Consider the following 25,559-nt stretch of genomic DNA (forward strand, 5'->3'; position numbering starts at 1 on the left):
GATGAGAGAAAATAAACAAGAGGACCATGATGGCCCTGTATCGCTCCACTGTTTTTTCTTTGCGAAAAAAATGTGTAATGCGCATGGGTTGAAATGTACTCAAGCATGTGACTTTCTCTTTCTATCCCTCGTCACACTGGGCGCTTAAAGTTGGAAGGGTGAGCATTTTTATATATGGAAAAAGTTACTACCGTGTTAACTAAACAGACAAAAAAGCCCGGGAATTGTTGCACAGATCCTTTGCTTATAACGTAGGTACATTTATCTCTCCAAAAGATATTGTCGTTCTTTCTATTTCACATATTTTTAGATGCTGAAGATCAAATCTACGCATTTGATTTGAAACAGATTCACAAGACCCATAGGAATCAAAATGCCTTAACCCTTTACCAAACAACACATTTTGGACTTTCCCAATTTGAAAGAGGTTGCAGACGTCAATTGAATTAAAATGGAATATGAAGGAAATGATCAGGTAGGGTAGAAATAATTGTGATAAAAGGAGAAATTGCTTATCAACCCACACATCCCTAAGACCAACAGGCCTGAGAATATTATGATAATCTAAAGATTATTTCTTTATATTTATAAATGTATTTAATTAAGTAATACATTTGACTTCTAAGATCAATTCATAACTTGTATTAAGAAAATTATAAAATGGTCAGAAATATACATGGATTGTTGAGCAATTGACAATCATTTCAACAATTCATGATCAGTCACGATACACAAATGACACAATGAATCATTAGTTATTAAAAAGCAGCATATACAATAGTTAAGAACATTGCACTTCATTAATTTTAACACCTTCTCTTAGATACAAAGTTTGAGTTTACCGTGCAGTATCATATATTGACTTTCCTTGAAATAATTATGTTCGTGGAAGTTGTGTTTTTAAAATCAATAATATATTATTAAACTGGTTTTAACACTACAAAAAAGACATGAAATTAACATGTCATCCAAAATATTTTCATCCGGATATATGGTCACTTTTGACATATCTAAATAAAACCCGACTTTTTTCAGTTTATAAGAAAAACATTCATAACACATGTTCTTGCTTCAATGCCTTTGTAAGCAGTCACCATCTGACCGAAAATGGCACTAAATGACAGGGTTTTATCTCATGTTTACAAGATGTTGATGTTGTTGTTGGTCACAGCCAAACGGCCGCAGTAATCTCCACTGGTAAACGTCATATGTTCAGTTTTGTGACCCCGGGGACGGGTCAAATTTGAGCCCAGGGAAATAATTTAAACAAATTTGGAAGAGGACTATTAGATATCACTACATACCAAATTTAGTAGCCCTAGGCTCTATATTTAAGAACAAGAAGATTCTTACAGTTTGCACAAAATAGGCCTTATTTAAGCATATGTTCATTTTTGTGACCCCTGGGGCAAGGTCAAATTTGTTCCTAGGGGCATAATTTGAACAAACTAAGTAGAGAACTATTAGATGTCACTACCTACCGAATTTGGTAGAAATAGGCACAATGGTTATGGACAAGATTTTAATAGTTTGCACAAAATGGGCCCAATATAAGCATATGTTCAATTTTGTGACCCCTGGGGAATGGTCAAATTTGATCCCAGGGGCTTAATTTGAACAAACTTGGTAGAGGACTTTAAGATGTCATTACATACCAAATTTGGTAGCCCTATGCCATACAGTTATGGACAAAAAGATTTTCAAAATTTGCACAAAATAGGCCTTATATAAGCAAATTTTCGATTTTTTGACCCCCCAGGGCAGGGTCAAATTTGACCCCAGGGGCATAATTTGAACAAACTTGGTAGAGGACTATTAGATGTCACTACATACCAAATTTGGTAGCCCTAGGCCCAATGGTTATGGACGAGAAGATTTTTAAAGTTTTCACAAAATAGGCCTTATATAAGCAAATTTTCAATTTTTTGACCCCCCGGGGCAGGGTCTTATTTGACCCAAGGGGCATAATTTGAACAAACTTGATAGAGGACTATAAGATGTCACTACATACAAAATTTGGTAGCCCTAGGCCCAATGGTTATGGACAAGAAGATTTTTAAAGTTTGCACAAAATAGGCCTTATATAAGCAAATTTTCATTTTTTTAACCCCCTAGGGCAGGGTCAAATTTGACCCCAGGGGCATAATTTGAACAAACTTGGTAGAGGACTATAAGATGTCACTACATAGCAAATTTGGTAGCCCTAGGCCCAATGGTTATGGAAAAGAAGATTTTTAAAGTTTGCACAAAATAGGCCTTATATAAGCAAATTTTCTATTTTTTAAACCCCCGGGGCAGGGTCAAATTTGACACCAGGGGCATAATTTGAACAAACTTGGTAGAGGACTATAAGATGTCACTACATACCAAATTTGGTAGCCCTATGCCATACGGTTATGGACAAGAAGATTTTTAAAGTTTGCACAAATAGGCCTTATATAAGCAAATTTTCAATGTTTTGACCCCCAGGGGCAGGGTAAAATTTAACCCCAGGGGCATAATTTGAACAAACTTGGTAGAGGACTATAAGATGTCACTACATAGCAAATTTGGTAGCCCTAGGCCCAATGGTTACGGACAAGAAGATTTTTAAAGTTTGCACAAAATAGGCCTTATATAAGCAAATTTTCAATTTTTTGACCCCCCGGGGCAGGGTCAAATTTGACCCCAGGGGCATAATTTGAACAAATTTGAAAGAGGTTCACCACAGGAAAATTCCTGAGAAATTTCATCAGATTTGGATGGGTAGTTTAGGACAAGATGATGTTTAAAGAAAAAGTTAACGCACGCACGCACGCACAGACGCACGCACGGACGCACACACGACGGACACAGGACCATGACACGAGCCCCGCTGGCCTTTGGCCAGTGGAGCTAAAAATGCTTCAAATGTGGAAAATTTGACAACCTGTAATTAATGACCCTTTGAAAATTGATAATTCGGTAATTTGCAATATGTCCAAAATTAAAAATTTCAAAATAATATTATATTTATAATATTTGTTGTAGTTTTGTGTTTGTCTATCAATGCCCTTTAAAATTGTATATACATATAATTATATATATCTACAAGGAAACATAAATGTTATATGTATATATCCTGATACCACCTGTTCAGTTGTCCCTCAAATACAATGTTTTTGATACTGAGATTTTTTTTTAAGTGACAAACATTTACCTTTATATAGATCACTTGATAATACATAAAATAAGGGTGTTTGTACTTTTGCTTGTCATTGAATGTTTTTTTTATTCCTGTTAAAGTCAATGATTCAATTATACATAAAGCAATGTAGAACAATTGGGTGGTACTCATATAAACAGCATACTATATTGATAACTGCTACTGTTGCCTTAAACAAGAATGCATCAATAAACATGTACTCCAGGCCCATTGTTTGGATAACACCTTTCTGACCCTGATTGGTGACACGCGTATCTGCGTCACTGCTGTCGTCAGTGTGCTACCCCTGGTGGTTATTCAAGACCTTGGACAATACAGGCAGCATCAGATGCCTTGTGTAGAGATATATATTTTGTATATCCAAAAATGAATGGTTAATCTGACCAGACAGCAAAAATCCTTACTCGGGTATGTAAATTTTTAACACAACTATCCATAATAAGTTAAAATTTCAAAGAACATTATACTTAAATAAAATAGATCAATTAACTTATTTCATAATACTATTTAATTACATTATTAATTAAGTAAAATTCTGCCTGTTTATCATTCATTTCTGTGGCATCTACAGTTTCAAGAATCAATCTGACTTAGTTTGCTATTATAATAAATCTTTATATCCTAGTGCTATTTTATTGTTTTAATTTTGTATGTGTTGATAAATATATGATGCATTGAATTGTATTTATAATAATAATAACAGTGATAAATATTTACAGTTTTGTTCATAAAATCAGGGTTCATTTTACTCCACAGTGATGAGCTAAATAGTTGTGTTATATAGCATCTTTTTGCATGCTAGAATTCTTAAATATACCTCCTTAGTGGTTCTTAGCTGTCCTTAGTGGTACCTAGCAGTCCTTAGTGGTATATAGTATCACCCTAATCAAGCACTGTTATTCTTACGCTCTTAGTCTTATTTATTAGACGCGCAAAGAATTTAGAGATACTTTTCAAATGGGCTAAATTCTTTGGAATGGTTACGTCTTATCAGCGAAGGACCAATTACATGGTGGAAACCAGAAAGTTTAAATTTTAATTGATTTGCGTACAGTTGCAAAATAACATTACCAACTCATAAAGTTTTCGTTCAGAAGTCCATTTTTACCTCAAATATAATCAAATTGAAGTTAGAAAGGCATAAATTCTTGAGTTAAACTTTTGCTTAAATTGCATTACAACAATCACTGACCTCTCGACATGTTATGAAACTGATTTAAATATTAACCAATCAGATGAAGGCATTATGGTGTAACGTGTACGCGCAATTTTATTTAACATGAGCTTTTAACACCGACTTTTACCTATAAAGTAGATCTAGTATGCTCATCTTTGTCGATTAAATAAGCATATGTTTAAAGCAGATATGGTGCAGTTTTTATTCTTAGTTTCAGCAACTTTTTATGCATGTTTTTCACACCTCTGCCTGTGTTGTTACATGTTCTTACATTCTATGTTACAAAGGACGTTATACTGTACGATCTGTATCACTATTATTTATATACCGTATACAAATAAAAGATGTTATTTACTTCAGAACTAGCCAATTTTTTAATTGTCACTTAAGAAAAAACAAGAGATGTGTTTGTCAGAAACACAATGGCCTCTATTGCGCCGCTTTGAAGCCATATATTTGAACTTTGACCTTGAAGGATGACCTTGACCTTTCGGCTTTCACCACTCAAAATGTGCAGCTCCATGAGATACACATGCATGCCAAATATCAAGTTGCTATCTTCAATAATGCAAAAGTTATTGCACAACTTAAACCAAGGTTAAAGTTTTGGGACACACACAATTAATGAATGAATGACAGAGAGACAGACGGGCCAAAAACAATATACCCCCGATCTTTTGATCCGGGGGCATAAAAAACAATGCTCAATTAATCCAGAAAAGTACCGTATAATAACATCGCTTAACTACCGTAAAAAGTCTACCGGCTCATAAGTCGGGGGGTAAAAAATGATACGAAAATCTTAGATTTTGAATATGTCCAAGTCATAAGTCGAGTCAGAAATTGTCCGTCCACAAAATTCATACAGACCCCAGTTTTTATTTTATACATACATACCATGACGTCATTATAGCCCTGTGCGACGTAGACATTTCGGACACGTGTATTATGTAATTTGTTTAATATAATCAAAACGATATATATTTAGGAAATCAAACATAATATATAAAACTAGAGCTTTGTCACAGACATGACGAATACCCCCACATGCTGCATTGAAACAAAATATTTTGCATGTTGTCTTCACAAAAAACAGCGGACACCATGCTCAATGTTCAAAACGCACTAAGGGACCCCATTAGAGCTGCAACGATTCGATCCGATTCATCGAAAATCGATTCGAAATGCTTTGATTCAATTACGATACCAAACCTACCAAATTCGATTCGATTCTTTAACATATATATATATATACATATATATATATACATAGATACGTAAAGCACGCTGTATTCTTACTATTGATACGGGAAGGTGAAGGTTTTATGTTTAACTGTAATTACGACCCGCGCGATTGGTTGCTTATTACTTTAGTCATCCAATCAATAAGCGCGTTACGGCCTACTTTCGGAAAAAGCGTCAAAATGGCTGAACAAGTTGTTGCCGACAAATTGAAATTATCAGATGCGCCTAAGAAGCTAAAATCAAAAAAGTGGCAGTATTTTGGGTTTCGAGATGGTAGCCCTACCGATAAAGCAAAGTGTAAACTGTTCTTCACGGATGTGGCGTACGCAAAGTCCAGCTCAACCACTAATCTAATGCAACATGTCAAACGCAAACATAACGTTGATTTAGCAAGACTAAGAGGTCGCACAAGTGCAACTACTGAAGTCGCGAGCCAGAAAAGTAGTTCTATATTTGTTGGAATTTTGTTAAGTTTATTAGAGAATGTGATTTGACCTACAGGTAACAGGTGATGCTGTCATGTCACAATGGTAGACATGCTTATTGCGGTATGGGTAAAAGTATTATGTGATAGTACTACCATTCAACTGATTCCAGATACGTTCTTATGATTATTTATTTATTTTTTTATTATTGTGTAATCAACACAACCTTCTTGTCAGAAGTTTTTATATTAAAATTCCTAATTTGCTTTTCTTTTTTATGTGTTCTATTGAAATCACATTTGAACAGAAATGTTAATTTTGAGGCATAAGAGTGAATATATGATAAAACCAGGTGTGAAGATGAATCGAATTGAAAAAATCGGTATCGGAGTGTCTGAAATCGAAATCTAATCGAATCGAGCTGTTGGTGAATCGTTGCAGCTCTAGACCCCATGACCTGGTTTTTGAACCTGTAGGCCTGACCCTGTGACCTGGTTTTTAGCCCTGCATGGCCCATGTTCGAACTTGACCTACACATCATAGATACAACTTCTGACCAAGTGTGGTGAAGATCGGATGAAAACTACTTGAATTAGAGAGCAGACACCATGCTGAATGTGTTAAACGTACTAAGTGACCCCGTGACCTAGTTTTTGACCCAGCAAGGCCCATGTTCGAACTTGGTCTAGACATCATGTAGATACAACTTCTGACCAAGTTTGGTGAAGATCAGATGAAAACTACTTAAATTAGAGAGCAGACACGGACCAACCGACAGACAAGCTTACTCTTATATACCCCCCTAAATTTCGTTTAGTGGGGGTATAAATATAGACAAGCAAATCATTATGAACCACATAAAAACAAAATCAACAACATAGGAAACGAGAACATATATACATGTACATCGTAATTTACACAACAACATACGAAACACTAAACTCGCATTCAGCAGCACTATTTTTATTTGATTGCTCTGCAAATTCTATCACGCGTATTATAATTTTAAACGCATTGTCATATGCATGGCGTTTGCGTTTTCCAGGCATTTTCACAAATCAAATGTGCAAATCAAATTAATAAATTATTATAATAAAGTTTGCACTAAATTGTCCACGCTAGTAATAATCCACAAACTTAAAATCCGATGACACACTGTGATCACTGTAATCAAATCTTTGTACTTTTAATCTGACTATTAAAACAATTGATTACTTCCTCAGTAAAACACGTTTTAATAGCAATGATTGACATAACCAATAGACCGTTAACTCTACCTTTGTTCTACATAACAGTTTGAAAGGCGGAGCTATGCACGTGCTCAAACATAATTTGACGATTACCAGTGAATAACAAACTCGTGATTGGTTAAACATGTCGCTTCACAAATTAAAGGAATCTTATTTTATCAGCGAGAAGGGTGATGCTTTATGGCTTCTTGACAGGAAGCGACTTTCCTTTGATGACGTTAAACTGTCAATTCACACAGGTTGCCAATTCTCGCTCGACTTTAAAAATGACTTAATCTATTGTTTACACGTTCAGTTGTAAAAAAACACCAGCTAACATGAAAACTTAGGATTAAATTATGAAAATAAAAACAAGGGAAATGTTGCGGCAAACTGTGGTTATATTAATTGGTAAGTATCAGTTAAAAGACGACATTTCGTGTGTCGTATTTCAACAAGTTTTCTATACAAAAACAACTTTAACCATGACCGCGGGGATCGATCTTGGTAGAGTGTCATCATTTTTGTTCATGGACGACCTCATAAGTCGAGACTGTAAATTTAATCAAATTTTTTAGACTTATGACTGGATATTTACGGTATATAATGCTCTGCACTCACAACAGACGAACGCAAACTGTATTTTCCCCCGTTTATTCTTCACAGTTAAACCAGATGCTTTACGTCGAGGCTGTCAGTGATTTTTTTTGCTTTTATTTGTTACAGCCTGTGCCATTTGAATTGGGAAAGTTAGGGTGATAAACCATGAAATTGGGAAAAATATCGCGATTAACCATGAAATTTGGAAAAAATAAAGCATTATAAATATGATTATAAGTAACAGATTTAATATTGTTTTTAATTGCATGTTCAGGGGTTTTTCTAGCAATTTAGGGAAAAGGAGTCTGGTCAAATTGGGATTTTTTAAAATCAATAACAGTGGCAAATTTGGGAATTATTTATCGACAAAAAGGACTAGTCATATATTTTGTAGGATGTTTAAAAAACAAAGTTGAGATCTAGAGTTAAGAAATCATAATTAAGTCATAAGATACTTCTTTCTTCAAAAAAATAAAAAAAAAATGGGGGGGAAATTTTGAATTATTTTGGAAATTTTGGTCAGATTTTTGGGGAAAAAACGTGGATTTTTTGCAATTTCTCAATTGCCGAAAATCGGCGGTAATTTTGAGCAAAAAAAATCACTGGCTGTAGTTTGGATTTATATCTACATAGCGAGCGTATTGAGATATTAAAAATTTGAATAGTGGTTGGATTTAAATTGCTCAGGCGTGCAAAATTCAAAGTGTCATTACATAATTTTTACGGAATATTATCGAGAAATGAATTAACTACACAGGTATGTAAATATTATTGCAATCCGTTGATATTAAGTGTCTGATATTGGGGCTTGAATGTTGCTTACAAAATCCTTGCGCAACAATATAGACAAAGAAGGAAAACTTTCCACCATTGTTTTGGTCCTTCCGCCATTGTACGCTCCAAATATTACCAATGTAAAAAGTAGCTTAATATTTTAGAGCGTCAACAAGTTGAACTACTTACGCTCTATGCTCACGCTTGATAAAAAAATATTAAAATATGATATTTTCTTAAATACTTAATGTAATATATTTTCGCGACAAAAATGTTTAACCTGATTTTTAAGGTCTGTTATTTTGCTATTCAGTTCAGATTCATTTGCATCATCTTCATCATTGTCGTTGCTATCACTGGCACTATTTTCACTAGATGACATCTCTTCTTCCTCTTCAATGGTATCAAAATCATCGTTCGTAGAACTTTCGGTCTCCATCTCCGCCATATTGAACAAAAACAAGTTAGCTTACACTCCAGTAAATTATTGGTTCAAAATTTGGTGTTTTCCTGGATCAAGTTAGAAAATCAATGAATACATTATTATTTATTGGATATTTTCTTTATGCATGAGTTGTGCATAGGTCATGGGACCTCACTGTACTTTTATATATTTATAAATGTGAAGTTTTTGACGAAATCAAGTGTGCTTGAGTTTTTGATTGGGGGTTCGATTTTGTCTCATTCGGGCAATTTGACATTGGACACATTTGATGGTTCGGATGCTTTGGTTTTTATCGACTGAGTCAGTTTTGTTAAAACTTGCAAAATGCAGGAACAAGATCCTGATTGTAATCCGTTAAAGCCACTTTTAGCAGGGGTAAATTGTTTCATATGTGTCAAATTGATATATATTTCGGGTCCCCCATAGTCGTTAACGGTCTTTATTTAACGAACCATGCAAATTTGTATAGTACCAGAAAGGCCGTTTACCAAAAAGGCCGCACCAAAAAGGCCGCATAAGTGAACCAAAAAGGCTTCAAGGTATACCAGAAAGGCCATACACTATTTAATATTATCATTTAATAGTAATGCTAAATATAATTATCATATATTTTTAATAGTCATTACTTTTTTCATAAGTCTACTTAAAAGCTGTTAATTTTATATTCAAAGTCGGCAAAATTATCGCCAATTATCGCATACAGTATGAATTGTTCGTTAGTCACAATATTTTTCCTTGAGTAATAGATGTTTCAGTTTTTTTAATTAAAAGCCGTTAATTATGTAATCAAAGTCGGCATAATTATCGACATTTAGCACAAAGGAATTATCTGTTTAAGGAAATTATATTTTTCTCTGAACTTTCTGTTTGCATCTAAAAGTAGATTAATTATATAAAAAGACGAAAAACGTTTTATTCATATCCGATATAACACATATGTACAATATGTTAGGTCAAAATGACCCCTGAACATTGTTATAATTGTATAACATAGACAATGTCGTCAAAAAAGTAAAATACACAATATATAGTGCAGTGCCTTCCCCAGGAATTTTTCCAGGCGCCCCGGGGCCGATCGGGGGTGGGATTTTTTTTAAATTTAATGTGTCAATTCACGTTCTGTGGTGCGTTATAACTCAAAGAAAAACAGCGTCAAAAGACGTCATTTGGTGCGCTATGACTCTCAAAAAAATCCCCCAGTCATTTAAAAATATATTTTTTTATATTGTTTAATTGTTTTAAAACTTTTCCGCACAGATAGTAAAATCCCGACTCGAACGATTCCCCAATACATCCGTTTCAACCTGACTCTATTACTGTATACTTACTATTTTTCAAGTTTCTAATTATTACCCGATAATCCCGTTTATTCCGTTTTTATCAATCTCTTTCTGGTAAATATTTACGATAAAAGCTTTCATTAACACAAACCTTGCCATTTTTTAAGTGACTATTTATAGATTTGATGAAATATTGCCTCTGAATATGCGTCAATCCCCTGACCTGTTGTGTGCTTGTTAAAACGCTCAATACACGCCATTTGTATGCAATAGACGCGACATTTTACATGCTGCATAATTTTCGCGCTCTTTTTAATTGAGAAAAAGATTCGACACAAAATAAATTTGCACTGCTAATTTGAAGCAAACATATTTAACTTTGCGGTTACATTTACATTCGGAAGTGTGTTTTGGATTAAAAACGCGTTAACATCGACTTACGGGAATGGGTTTCGGATTTCAAATTTAATTATTCCCATTTGAGATTTCAACAAATATTAACCGTTGCGTTATAAATTCAACGATAATTTGTTTAAACACTTTACGAGTCTAATAAATGTTTTGACGGAATTATGCATGAAATTCACGTTGTCCACGATGATCACGGCCGGTTGCCATCATCAGTCTTCTAACTATCGATTATCGGACGAAACATTTACAAGTGTGCGTAATTAATTCAACGAAAATTTGTTAAAGCGCATTACGTGTCGAATAAATGTCAGAAAAACGAGGTTAATCAGTTCTATAAATGGACATGTTGAAATATACATGTACTGGAATTAAATAAATTGTTATCACATAATTGTAACTGGGAGTCATTTGCACAACTTACTGGCTATAATAATTAATTGTTTACCACTTGCAATTAATTTCTCGTATTAATTATGAGTCATAGGTAACACTTGTTTACAGTAAAAAGGTGTGATGATGATGCCCTAAACCGTCTTTAATGTTCTGTACTGTACTAATTACCGGTTTATATTACTCAAATGGTACATCTTCTTACTAATCAAGCTGCGATAAACTCTTACTTCATGCCCGACGTCAATCAAAAATAATGGTCTATAGTTAACCCCGCCCTCATAAGCATTCGCGTAACCGATTGGACGATGAACTAAACAGTTTGACGACTGGAAAGTTACCAGATGCATCCTTGTCAGCATTTAAATGACCGTGTAATGTGGCTAGAATAATTGATATGCGCGTCATGCTATTCTCTTATCAGTGGATTATCCATTACCCCATGTGGTGTTTATGGCGATGAAAGTAGGTACCGAGTGCTCTTTTAAAACAGGGAATATTGATACACTGATAGGGAAACCTTGATTTTTTTGGACAATCTCCACTTTCTTTAACTGAAGAATACACTGATCGGAAAATTTCAAGCGCCCCGGGGACTCTGATTTCGAAATTCAAGCGCCCCGGCAAGGGGCGCTTAAATGGCCTGGGGAAGACCCTGATAGTGTACAACGTTATTCTTAATTACTATGTACAACAATAAAATGAATAAAATAAAATATACACATATGGATTAGTGACTGCTTAAAGACAAATATTTAATTAAGCACATAACATAATTATTATATACTGTTAATTTCCTCTTTAATTATTTTTGCAATGTTTAAAATATAAGAAGTTGAAAGAATGTGCATGTACAAAAACTCGCTAAACAGACCGGGTATTCAATTGTCAAGGGTCATTCACAGTTTGCGGCATCTGTTTTGATAACGGATTAGTAGAAAGCCCACATGTGGTGTAAAATGACACTTATTGGCACCTATTGATGATTACTTGAGCATTTTAAAATAGTGTCTTAACTTTAAACGATATAAAACTAGCTACATTCAATTCCGAAGACTTAAACCGAAAGAAATAAGAATGCTTTATTCTATGTAATATTATAAAAAATTATCACTGATTGTCAATATTATTATGCATTTCATAAGAATTTAAAATAAATTTAGCAAAGTTTATAATGTCTTTTTTATTAGCCGACTGCATTAGAATGTCATATTTATTTAACGTTGGCCACCTTTAAAAATATGGTTTTAAATGTTCCTTTCGAATTTCTCTATAAAGAGGACAAACAAGTTAAAAGTGATACTCGTTTTCTATAGCGCGTCCATTGCAAATTTAACATTTTCTATTTTCACGTTGTATCTTATTATAACGACTACTTTCGATCTCTTATTTATACGATGATAAGCGAAATCGTGTTAGTGATTTTTTTTGTATTTCTTATTTGTTAAAAAATGATGAAATGATTCTAACTCAAATGTGTTTTAAATCTACAATAGCTCATGAGTCTAGGGGAATTATTTATCTCACTATACCAGCTTTGCTTGAAGTTATCTTATTAACATTGTTTAAATGTATTGTTGATGAATGTTTGATCTGTTTGATTTTTGATCCGCCCATATAATGCTTAACCCAAGCTTGTCAAAAGTGTTTTTCTATGTGTGATGCACAATTTCGATGGTTATATGTGATGTTTTGTTGTGCAACATTGAATATCACAGAATATATTGTGTACTATTAATAGCGGGTATCGTCCATACACAGGCATAACCCAGACAGCATACAGGGAGGCGATGCGTCTTGGTGAAGTCACGTATGTGTGTCGTCCATGAAGAGACGCAGAGGCCCTCAACAATTTTGACTTACAATAAGAATAAGAATTCACATGTTTAACAATATTATTATGTTGTATTTTGTCAGTGAGACAGAACATGTATATCGTCTGTAAATATTTGCTTGTAACTGTATATTTTGTTATATAAATTGTGTGACTCTGCTTGTACATTGACTGTATATATCGTAAATGTATATTTAAACATAAACAACAAAGAAAGAAAATGATAAACTTCATACCTGTTTATGACTTATTCCATTTTGATGTTTACACGTGTATTTGTTTGTAAACACAATTTGAAATATAAAATGACAATAATTGGTTTAAGGCCTTTTTGGTTCATTTTTTGGCCTTTTTGGTACTTTTTGTGGCCTTTTTGGTAAGGCCTTTTTGGTATTCGGCCTTTTTGGTATGCGGCCTTTTTGGTATGCGGCCTTTCTGGACCTAAACCTGCAAATTAGTGCAAAAATCTGCAAGATTCTTCTTTTGTATATTTCGTAGATATCTTTGATAATTTTGTTCAGTTATTTATATTGATCACAGAGCTCTAGATAAGGATTTATGAAATTAGTAACGGTACTGCCACTGACAGAAAGAAAAGGTGTAACGCTGAAAAGCAATTAGTACCTGTACTACCATAGCCAAAAATACAGGTAGTACTGTACTACCCGTGTTCTTGAATATTGAATGGTCTATAACTGACTTTACAGAAACATTTGCAGCAATTATAATAATTATGCCCCCCTTCGAAGAAGAGGGGGTATATTGCTTTGCTCATGTCGGTCTGTCGGTCGGTCCGTCCACCAGGTTGTTGTCAGACGATAACTCAAGAACGCTTGGGCCTAGAATCATGAAACTTCATGGGTAGATTGATCATGACTTGCAAATGACCCCTATTGATTTTGAGGTCACTAGGTCAAAGGTCAAAGTCACAGTGACCCAAAATAGAAAAATGGTTTCCGGATGATAACTCAAGAACGCATATGCCTAGGATCATGAAACTTCATGGGTAGATTAATCATGACTCACAGATGACCCCTATTGATTTTGAGGTCACTAGGTCAAAGGTCAAGGTCACAGTGACCCGAAATAGTAAAATGGTTTTCAAATGATAACTCAAGAATGCATACGCCTAGGATCATGAAACTTCATAGGTAGATTGATCATGACTTGCAGATCACCCCTATTGATTTTGAGGTCACAAGGTCAAAGGTCAAGGTCACGGTGACCCAAAGTAGTAAAATGATTTTCGGATGATAACTCAAGAACGCTTTTGCCTAGGATCGTGACACTTCATAGGTACATTGATCGTGACTTGCAGATGACCCCTATTGATTTTCAGGTCACTAGGTCAAAGGTCAAGGTCACAGTGACAAAAATCGTATTCACACAATGGCTGCCACTACAACGGACAGCCCATATGGGGGGCATGCATGTTTTACAAACAGCCCTTGTTATATTTAGCTTCTTTAACAGTTACTTTATTAGGTTTTCCATTCTGAATTATGATGCAAATACAACTTCACATTAAAACTCATGACTAATACTATTTCTTCATTGTTCTTGACAAGAAAACACAAGCCAACTAGTAAGCTAAGTAAATGAACCCGTATGTCACTGTCTCATCCGTTTCCCATCGCGTTTTCTAACGTTTTTAGCCACCGATGCAATCAAATCGTTAATATCGGGGCGACAATGTATTTTTTTCTTGGTTTACAGATTGAATGTCATGATGGTTAGACGACACCGTGTGTAGCCATTATATGACAACAAAGTGTTGTTTTGAACCGCTTTTGGTTAAGCCGGCCTTCCATTGCGCGCAGACATATTGTTTTGACGGGTTTACTAGTTAGATGAAATCACGCGACAGAATAGACAATAATACCTGAACCCAGTCTACAACTTTTCGGTAATTTAAATTAACAAAAAGCGCCGTTAGGTTAGAGACCAACAAATCCCGCCGCCCTGACGAGGACGTATCGGTACGGCCAGATGTGTTTTGTAAATGCGTAAAAGGGATATTAAAGTCGTAATTGTACGTCCAGTGTATAAAAATAAATGCGTAAACCTTCATGAAAAAGCCGTATTTACGGCTGTACGGCCCTTATCTGGAGCTCTGTTTATCAGGTATGTGTATAAGAGGTATCCGCAACACGATTATAAGCCAAACATGCTGTCGCGCATGCGCACTCGTCTGAAGCCGAAATGAAAATAGTGCATCAGACGTCTTTCGTTATGTATAAAAAATGTTTAAATCACCGTTATTAAACGGGCATCGAGACCAAATAGACATAGTATAATGACAGGTATGTTTTCAAAATCAGTTACGCATGTTATTTATGTTAGATTATGCTGATTAAGTCATTAATTCGGGTTGAAAATATTTGCCTTCGGTAGAGGATAGATTTCAAAATGGCGGAAATGTATTTTAAACAAGCCGACATGTACCAATTTATAAGAATCATCACGTTTATATAAGATTATACTGATTGTAAAAATTTATATAAACCGATGGATAATGTATCGTATGTTGTCTTGGAAATATTTGAAAGGCAGATACAATATTAATCATGTTGGCTTTCTTGATTGGAATTTGAGGGAAAATGGCAGAATCTTAGGGGTAACAATAAGTTATTGGTATATTTTGGACGAAGCATCAAATGTATTTAAACATCTTTAAAATATTAATGGAAGCTGCAAATTTACTAAACTGATGTTACTAAATGGTTTGCAAAAAAATTGTGAGTTTTTACCTAGTAATTTTAATGCTATTTAAGTTGGAATGAGGGATTTTTTTTATCCAAATGCACATTTTACAATTTAAAACAAAATTATGTTTACATCTATTAAAAATCCGTTTCATGATTTACTCCAAGTTTATTCTTTTCAAGTTGCATTTATGGATATTTTGTAAACTTTTTCACAAGATAGAAGATAATTATGTTACATTACATTTCAGGTTGATGTTCACTTAACCATGCAGTGTTGACTTTACTGGAAGAATATTCAAAATGCTTTGTGCGAAGATGACCACGCATCCAAGAAATTGAAGCATAAGACCTGTCACATTCATCACATTGATACAATGTCTTCTTATGTGTCTTTGTTTCATTTATCTCTGTATTCCTACTAGACTTGATAGATTAAGATTTTGGTTCCTGTTTTACTTCAAAATCACTATCACTAAAACAGTATTCACTTTCTGTAAAATCACCTTATACTTTTTCAAGCTTCTCAATATCTGAGAAATTAACAAAATCATCTTTACTTTATGCCATACTGAAAAACACTGAGATTGTACATAAAAACTAATGAACATTATAATTAATGTTACATTAACAAGATAATTGTTATTGTTTGAATTTTTAGTGCAATACCGAGAATGAAAACGGCGTGAAAACAGTCAATGTCGGAACAATTTACAGGATGCATGCTAATTATCATGATTTAAGAAATTTCTAAATTTGTTGCAAAGATCTACCGGTATTGTGATTGTTCTTGTTTGTCAAATGAAGCGGCCCATCAAAGGTCAATATGTGAGAAGTTGTTCATGTGTGTTGGATGTGTGACAAATTTATTTTGAGAATATTCCTGTACTGATTGAATAATGTAGGCTAAAGACTTGTTATTACAGTAGATGCACGTGTATTTTTTATACACTTTAATATAATTAATCTTTTAAACAATTTAATTGATGTTTGTATTACATAATTCATTTATATAAATAAACGTCTCTTTGTGAATAGTTTTTAGCAACTGATGGGAAATCACAGATGCAATATTTGACGCGATTGAGTAAACAACAAATCGGTATCGCAATTTCTGTATTATTTTTCATCTGTTTTCTAATTAAATTTCTTAATATAAACAATCAATTTTCAAGTTTTCGTATGATGGTTACTTCTTAAATATTTATATAAAAATGCTTAATATTTGATGATCTAAAATTGAAGATCGCGTCTCGCAGCCGCTTAAATCGACCGTGGCTGCTAGTACTGTTGGTTTTAACTCGGCGCAATAAATTGAATAGTTCAAATAAACAATTGAAAACAACAGAAAAAAAACACCAATGCATAAGCTTTCTAATGAATGTTATTTGTTAAATTTCTGACTAAAAATGACAGAGCAATAATATATATTTACAGTGAAGGTGACGATATTTTTTACCCGAAACTCAGCCGCAGTTGGAAGACAAGCCGTAATTACGTTGTGTTTAACTTGTCATATCTTTTTTAATATGTTATGCATTGACATATAAATTAGATATTTAGAAAGAGCAACATTTCATCTTTCTAAAATGGGTAACATTTTAAATATTGAATAACAAATGACGTGACCATCGGGATTTAAATTACCAAGGTAAACTATCATCTCGGTTAACAACGCGAAGCAATTAGGCGTTATCTATAAAATCAATAATTATCGGCTTATCTGACTTGATATCAGCCACGACAGCATATTTTCGCCGTTATTGGATTTATGCATGGAGTTGCAGATACCGTTAATACACATACCTGTATTTATCTAGTAAAATTCTGTTACACAGATTTATTTCAATTAATGTTAATATTAGCAGTTGTTGGTTGAAAAAAGAGAGTAAAGTTTAATAAAATTGTCCACATTTGTTTTGAAAATTGTAATTTTTTTTAAAATATTCACTTGCAGGAATGTGTATTTGTATATTTAAGTTAATTATTGTAAGCTTAAAACATATTATTTTCTATAATGCATTTATATATATGATTGCTTGTTTATACTTGGGATTGGTCATAACTATCTATCTATCTATACTGTCTTAACTCCCCTTGCGGGTATTATTGACAGGTGCAATAGCAGCCCATTGATTTATACATTTTCCCCATAATATTTGACATAATGTAACAAAGCCAACAAACTGCAACAAAGCCCCTGAAATTATAGATTGCTAGTGACATGGGGTTATTAACTCACAACTGATTCACAGTCGTTCCCATCTTCAGTGCATTGGGACCGTAAAACGATCATTGTGTAAACAATTACTTGAAGTGGGATAATTTTTTTATAGTGATTAGACACTGTAAAGCGAAAGCTATTTTAGCGAAAATATCTGAGAAAAAAAAGGACAAAGATCAGGTTGATTCAGAGCTCGAGAGTTTCCACTATCACTACTAGCAAGCACTGCAATTTATAAAACCAAAATAAATAATTTTTTATTGTTTTGTTTTGTCGATGTGTTTAAACTGAGATTATACGATTTTGTCAAATATTTATGAATTTGTATAAAATGTGTAAACAACTTATTATATATATAAATATATATATAATTCAATATAAATTAAAATAAAAGTTTAAAAGAACATGTGTCGAAAAATGCAAAATAAGCCAGATATTTAATTCTGAAATCGAAAATGCCTGTACAGTAAAATTAGCCAGCATGTATATTATGCATGTACGATGTGAAAGTTCAGTAACTTTTTATTTAATTTGACATAGTGACCTAGTTTTTGAACACAGTTTTATAATTTACCCAATTGTCATTTTGACAGATTTCTCACAATGTTTTGTGAATATTGGAAATAAATATATTCTCTAAAGTGTTAACAATGTACATTTTGACAACGGACAATGCAGGAACAATGATTAGCAATTGGCAAATGTAATCACAAAAGCTCACGTTTAGCAAGTTGTGCTCAATTGATCTAATATGGACTCTTGCTAGACCTGTACATGTGTGTAAGCTATGACAGAGCACTGTGAACAGGGTTTTTCATTCAACAATTTTGTTAATTGATTGGGGTCCTTTGCATTCCAAGTCATTTGTTTAAAACTTGTATATGGAATTTATGTTTTTTTGCTTACATATACTATACAATTGACAAAGTATATTCATCATAATAATACAGTAATAAGAATACACAAAATATCTTCTGACAACAAACTTGTTGACCAGACAAGGGTTTTCTTAGGAAAAAATATTTTAAAAAACTTGCGTACCACCTCAAATTTTTTCATTGTCCCTTGATAAATTGCTTTCATATTTTGCAAACTTCTTTACCAACATGACCCCAATCTATAAACAAGAGCAGACAACTGTATCTAGCATTTTGTAAGAATTATGGCCATTTTTTCACTTAGAATAGTGAACTATTTTACTTTTTTTTGAAAGATCATCTATTAAATGACCACCCACCCACATTATACCCCCCTCTCCATGATTGCTTACATTATACTGTCAAGCACTCGAATAGTCGAGCGTGCTGTCCTCTGTCGAGAGCTCTTGTTGTCTTAATAATCATTTTTATTTTTGGGCCGGAAATGATCAGTCCAGGCCGACAAGGCTGCAATATATTATATTTTAGGAAGGACTGTTCAGCCATTTTTTTCCCTATTGGGAAAAGTGCCAGTACCAGCCCAATTGGGAAAAATTTGCATTTGTGTGAAAACCCTTGAAATTGGGAAAATTTGCATTGTGAAGTAATCACATTGGGAAACTGGTGTATTTGATTTTTTGCTCCAAAACACTTTAAAATTGATAACCAAGTGTTGTTAAGTTGTCAATATTTACTTAGGCTCAAGCCATAGAGCTACATAGGGAAACTAACTAAATGTTGCATTTTATTTATTTAAAAAAAAAAAAAAAAAAATTGGGGGATAACCATTAAATGGATTTTATTGACAGCAATTGTGAAATTGGTAGTTTTTTTCATTTGGGAAAGTGCTATTTTGCGGTACCTTATGAAGAAGGTGATATCGCTGATATTTAAATTATTTTGCCTTTATTTTGTGGTAAAGATGTTGAAAAAAACTTCATTTATGTTGAAATTGCTTTCATTCCGTATCAAAAGTCAATGTGGCCAAATGTACAAGAACGGAGGCTGGTATTAGGCTTCAGTTTTATATACATTGTATAAGTGCCCTAGGGGATCGTCACACTAATTACCACTTAGATACATATTTTGAAGCATGTGAAGTGACTTAGAAAGTTGCATTTATTTAAAGACCTTTCTTATTGTTTTCAAGTTTTATAGGCTTCATTTCCAACCCGTAGATACTGATGAGCAGCAAACAGCATAAAACCTGAACAGACTGCCAGTTACTCGCAGGCTGTTCTGATTTTATGCTGTTTGCACATAGCTATTTTCACTTTGCCTCTGAGTGGGAAAGGGTAAAATTCTTTTTTTTTCCAACTTAGAGTTACGCTGCTGACCTTTTACCCCCACCTCCCGGTGTGGAACAATTGCAACTGCCAGGAGAGGAACAGTTTCGTAACTTTGACATTGTACGAGCAACCCAGTATGGAGCATTGGAGCGAATCCAGGAGCTTGTTGAAGGAGGGTTTGATGTCAATACAATGGACAAGGAGAATGTCTCTTTATTACACTGGGCTGCTATCAACAACAGAATACCCATTGTTAAGTGAGTCTGGTAGTTAATATTTGCCGTTTGCTTTGGGAAAACTGGCATTCATCAAGCCTTCATGCAGGTATATTGCACGTTCAATTAATTTTCGTTTAAAGTCGGGGAAAAAAGTGTCGCGCCTGATAAGCCTGTGCAGATTGCACAGGCAACTCTGGTATAACACTTTACACAAATGCATTTAGGGCCATTATTGTTTCCTCTGTGAGATACAGACTTTCTTTGCTGTTTAATGATTTGCTAGATTACAAATTGTGTGGGTATTGGTAATGTTATCCTTTCTGCAGCCATTCCCCTTCTACCTCTCTATTCAAGTTTTCAGTTTCATGTACTTGCATAAATGTGTGCACTTATTTGATCACAAGTTATCTGAGGAAAAATATGAGTATTTCTTCAATTGACCCTCTTTATATGATTGTTATCCTATTGAAATTGCATTAAAAGCAGCATTAACAACCAAGCAAACAAAAATACTCGTTTGTCTTAAAGAAAAGTTGCCATATCTAAAAAAGGTTTATGTTAGGTTTATTAGTAGCTAAAATTGCCATCGGATACAACGTTTCTTATTTGCATCTAGAATCTCATTATCTCTTATTGGTTACTAAAATATCTGAAAGAATTCAAACATTCAGAGGTAACTTTTAATAGAAATAATCACTTTTGCTTATAATAAAACAAATTCTTGATGCCAATCCAGTACCTTTAACAAAATATCTTAAAGTTTGCAACAGATAAAAGTCAGGACATGTTCTGGATTATGTAATTGACTCATTTTTACTGATATGAATGAAGTTGACTTCTCGTTTTCATTTCATTCTATACAACACTCATCTTGCAGGTATTATGTAGAAAAAGGTGCCATCGTTGATAGATTTGGAGGTGATCTCAACTCTACTCCTCTTCACTGGGCTACCAGGTAAAACATTCATACGATTGTTCTAATTGGCCAAACCATTGAATAAACCACTGAAAGTAATATAATAAAATATGGCTGTAATGGATTAATGCTATACAATTGAGTTTATAGTGTTCATCAGGAAATGTAAACCATTTTATTATGCCCCCTTCAAAGAAGAGGGGGTTTATTGTTTTGCACATGTCGGTCCGTCTGTCCCTATGTCGGTATGTCCGTCCGTCTGTCCACCAGATGGTTTCCGGATGATAACTCAAGAACGCTTAGGCCTAGGATCATGAAACTTTGGTATATTGATCATGACTGGCAGATGACCGCTATTGATTTTGAGGTCAAAGGTCAAGGTCACGGTGACCGAGATAGTAAAATGGTTTCTGGATGATAACTCAATAACGCTTATGTCTAGGATCATGAAACTTCATGGGTACATTGATCATGATTGCAGATGACCCCTATTGATATTCAGGTCACTAGGTCAAGGTCACCGTGACCCGAAATAGTACAATGGTTTCCGGATGATAACTCAAGAACGCTTATGCCTAGGATCATGAAACTTCATAGGTACATTGATCATGACTTGCAGATGACCCCTATTGATTTTCAGGTCACTAGGTCAAAGGTCAAGGTCACGGTGACCAGAAATAGTAAAATGGTTTCCGAATGATAACTCAAGAACGCTTACGCCTAGGATCATGAAACTTCATAGGTACATTGATCATGACTCGCAGATGACCCCTATTGATTTTCAGGTTACTAGGTCAAAGGTCAAGGTCACGGTGACCCGAAATAGTAAAATGGTTTCCGGATGATACAGTACAGCCAACGCGAACAAACATATTTCGCGATCCGCGGCGGCAAGTTGCAATGAGTCGATGCCGAGTCGGCCGTTGAAGCCGCTTCAGTATGCGGCAGCAAGTCGCATTTCGCTGCAAAGCTTCGGATCTGTCCGCCGAGACATGCTGAGGCAAGCGGCGATTCGCGCATCTTCAAATCAAAATCTTTTTAAAATCATAAGTTAGTCAAATAAATTTAAAAGAACAATTATAATAATATTTAAAATCATAATTAATTTAATGTGCGCATATTCAAAATAGATAAACTAGTTAATATAAAAGCATGCTTGTGTTTTGTTTTTATACGCCCGTCTATGACGGGACGTATTATGGTATACCCCGCGTCCGTCTGTCCGTCCGTCTGTCCGTCCGTCTGTCCGTCCGTCTGTCCGTCCGTCTGTCCGTCCGTCCGTCCGTCCGTCTGTTAATGTCGTACGCTACGTCAAATATCCTTTGACAGATTTTCTTCAAATTTTAACACAATCTTAATATTGATAAACCCTGATCCCCTTTCGTTTTTGACGGAATTCTGAATTGTCGTTCCAGAGTTATGGGACTTTGTTCGTCAAAATTTCGTGATTTCATTGAATGTCCTACTGTAGCTCAAATATCCTTCGATGGATTTTTTTCAAATTTCAACACAATCTTAATATTGATAAACCCTGATCCCCTTTCGTTTTTGACGGAATTCTGAATTGTCGTTCCAGAGTTATGGGACTTTGTTCGTCAAAATTTCGTGATTTCATTGAATGTCCTACCGTAGCTCAAATATCCTTCGATGGATTTTTTTCAAATTTTAACACAATCTTAATATTCATAAACCCTGATCCCCTTTCATTTTTGACGGAATTCTGAATTGTCGTTCCAGAGTTATGCGACTTTGTTCGTCAAAATTTCGTGATTTCATTAAATAAACTGAAGTAAAAAAATGATTCAAAGGGTTATTTATTACCTTACTACTTCATTGGCGAACGACGGGCGTATCATGCGCTCATGGCGCAGCAGTTTATTAGTGATTGCATTCCCGTTTCTGAAGTTCTGAATTGCTGTCATCCGGATAGAAATAATTATTATTTTAAAAGAATGCAAATAAACAAAATCGAATTTATGAAAATAAAATACGATTATCATGGGCATGTTTTAATAAAATTCCAATAATCATTTGCCATTGTCATTTTTAGAATCGGCTAAAGTACTTTAAGTTACTTTGTGAGCGTTTATTGCGCCGTATGATTATTGTCTGTATATTAAACGATCAACAAACATATTTGTTTTGGGTTTAATTTTTACGACAACATGTATTAGCATATAAACAATGTCACGTAATTATGTTTTGGCACATATGAGTGGTCAAGACTCCAGCAGGTGGTGGATTTATAATTGCTTGTTGTTTTTGCTATTATATTTTAGCTGAGACAATTAGCAGTTTGAAGCCACATCAATAACCAACACTTAATTGTTGTTTTGTTTATTATCAGCTTATTTTAACTATTGTTTTACTATGTGTATTAAGTAGTTTCATATTGTTTATATTATACAGTTGATATCGCTAATCATTACCCGATAATCCCGTATATTCCAGTTTTGAAGCGCATTCCGGTAAATATTTACGATAAAAATGCTCAAGACACACACGCACACACATTCGCAATTATTCTTAAGTATCAAATACATTTTGGCATTTGATACTATTTAAAGATGTGATGAAATAATGTCCAATTGGGGAGGGTTTTTTCCACTGAACACGCATACCGGTAAATCGACTGACGTGATGTACATGTTTTTATACAACACAAAATACACTCAAACTTTCCATGTGACGTGTACATGTCTGCATAATTTTCGCGCGCTTTTATGGAGACAAAGGATATTTAGCTGTTTATTTGATGCTAGAATTTGTTAATGTCGCATTAGCATTAAAATTCGGAAGCGTGTTTCGGATTACAAATTTAATAAAGCTCATTTCAGAATCGAACAAAACATAAACATTGTGCGTAATTTATTCAACCATAATTTGTTAAAGCGCATTACGTGCCATATCGCTTATTATAACGTGAAAATAATAAATATGAAAGTAGCGTAAATCTAGGTTTCTATGCAACACAAATGTAATGTATATCTTTTCACGCAATCCGCCGCGTACGTATTCAGCGGATTTTCTCCGTGAAAGTACGCGAGGTTAAAACAGACTTGGCGTTGTTTCGCGGATCGATACCGAGTGCCTTGGCGATACGCCGCGTGAACACTCGACACGGCCGCTGCGTACTAAATTTCTGGCCGTGGCGGAGCCGCGTATTATGTTTGTGCCGCGTTGGCTATACTGTAACTCAAGAATGCTTAGGTCAAGCATCAGCAAACTTCATAGGTACATTGATCATGCCTCGCAGGTGACCCCTATTGATTTTCAGGTCACTTATTCAAAGGTTAAGGTCATAGTGACTCAAAACAGTTAAATGGTTTCCTGATGATAACTCAAGAACGTTTACGCCTAGGATCATGAAACTTCATAGGTACATTGATCATGACTCACAGATGACCCCTATTGACTTTCAGGTCACTAAGTCAAAGGTCAAGGTCACAGTGCCAAAAAACGTATTCACACAATGGCTGCCACTACAACTGACAGCCCAAATGGGGGGCATGCATGTTTTACAATCAGCCCTTGTTTTTAAATTGTTTGGTATATTTCGCTGGTTTGTGTTTAGATTTAGTATTTTCACAAATTTGTTCTTTAGTGTACAAAGTGTTTTTTTTCCTGGCTTATATGCCTTTGTTAGTGTTTGCTAATTTTATAATGTTTTAGGCAAGGGCATCTTCCAATGGTGGTGTTGCTCATGTCCTATGGGGCAGATCCTTCTCTGCGTGATGGTGAAGGTAAACTATTACATTTTAGTCATAATTTACAGACATGTTTAATATGCATAACTGTACACATGTAAATGTTCAAGCACTCTTAATATTGGAACACTATCAATTTTGGGATATTTTGAAAATAAGAATGTCTTATGGTTCAAGATTTTGGGAAACAGGGTTTTGAATTGCTAATAAAGACTGCAAGGAAATTATTGGCAACTTAAAGAAACAGTTGTTTATAAGAACAGCAAATTTCAGAGTTTAACCCAACTGTCAGCAAGAGGGAAATCTTTTATTGGAACCTAATTACAAATAACACCATCACTGACCCCTTCTAAATGTTTCTTAATTCTCTTTCTTCAGTAAACATGTATGTCAAAGTTGTTGGAGATATTTTTAACTTTGATTTGATTGTTTTATAGAGTTAAAAATATAGATATGTTGTGATATTATACTTGTACTTATGAATGCACTTGAATTAAAAATATAACAAATTGTTACAAATCTAAGTTGAACACACATTGTATATGGTACAGGATGTATGTTACAAATCTAAGTTGAACACACATTGTAT

General features: G+C 34.4%; 2 protein-coding genes across 3 annotated transcripts in view; one reads left to right on the forward strand and one right to left on the reverse strand.

The window, feature by feature from the left end:
• LOC127865171 (squamous cell carcinoma antigen recognized by T-cells 3-like) overlaps window positions 1-9,289 on the reverse strand; it is a 45,087-nt gene extending 35,798 nt beyond the window's left edge. Inside the window, exon 1 of the mRNA XM_052405120.1 lies at window positions 8,915-9,289. Coding sequence (XP_052261080.1) covers window positions 8,915-9,082 — 168 coding nt within the window. The 5' untranslated portion in view covers window positions 9,083-9,289. The remainder of the gene's footprint in view (window positions 1-8,914) is intronic.
• The window catches only part of LOC127865180 (palmitoyltransferase ZDHHC17-like), a 39,814-nt gene continuing 14,580 nt past the window's right edge, over window positions 326-25,559 (forward strand). Inside the window, exons 1-4 of one of the 2 annotated variants that reach the window (XM_052405151.1) lie at window positions 326-475; window positions 20,163-20,386; window positions 21,225-21,302; window positions 24,936-25,006. In XM_052405151.1, the coding sequence (XP_052261111.1) occupies window positions 452-475; window positions 20,163-20,386; window positions 21,225-21,302; window positions 24,936-25,006 (397 nt within the window). In that variant the 5' untranslated portion in view covers window positions 326-451. Of the gene's footprint in view, window positions 476-9,314; window positions 9,455-20,162; window positions 20,387-21,224; window positions 21,303-24,935; window positions 25,007-25,559 lie in introns of those variants that run through there. The other variant, XM_052405150.1, reaches the window with a different exon arrangement.

The sequence above is a fragment of the Dreissena polymorpha genome, chromosome 1, assembly GCF_020536995.1.
Source record: "Dreissena polymorpha isolate Duluth1 chromosome 1, UMN_Dpol_1.0, whole genome shotgun sequence".
Taxonomy (NCBI): domain Eukaryota; kingdom Metazoa; phylum Mollusca; class Bivalvia; order Myida; family Dreissenidae; genus Dreissena; species Dreissena polymorpha.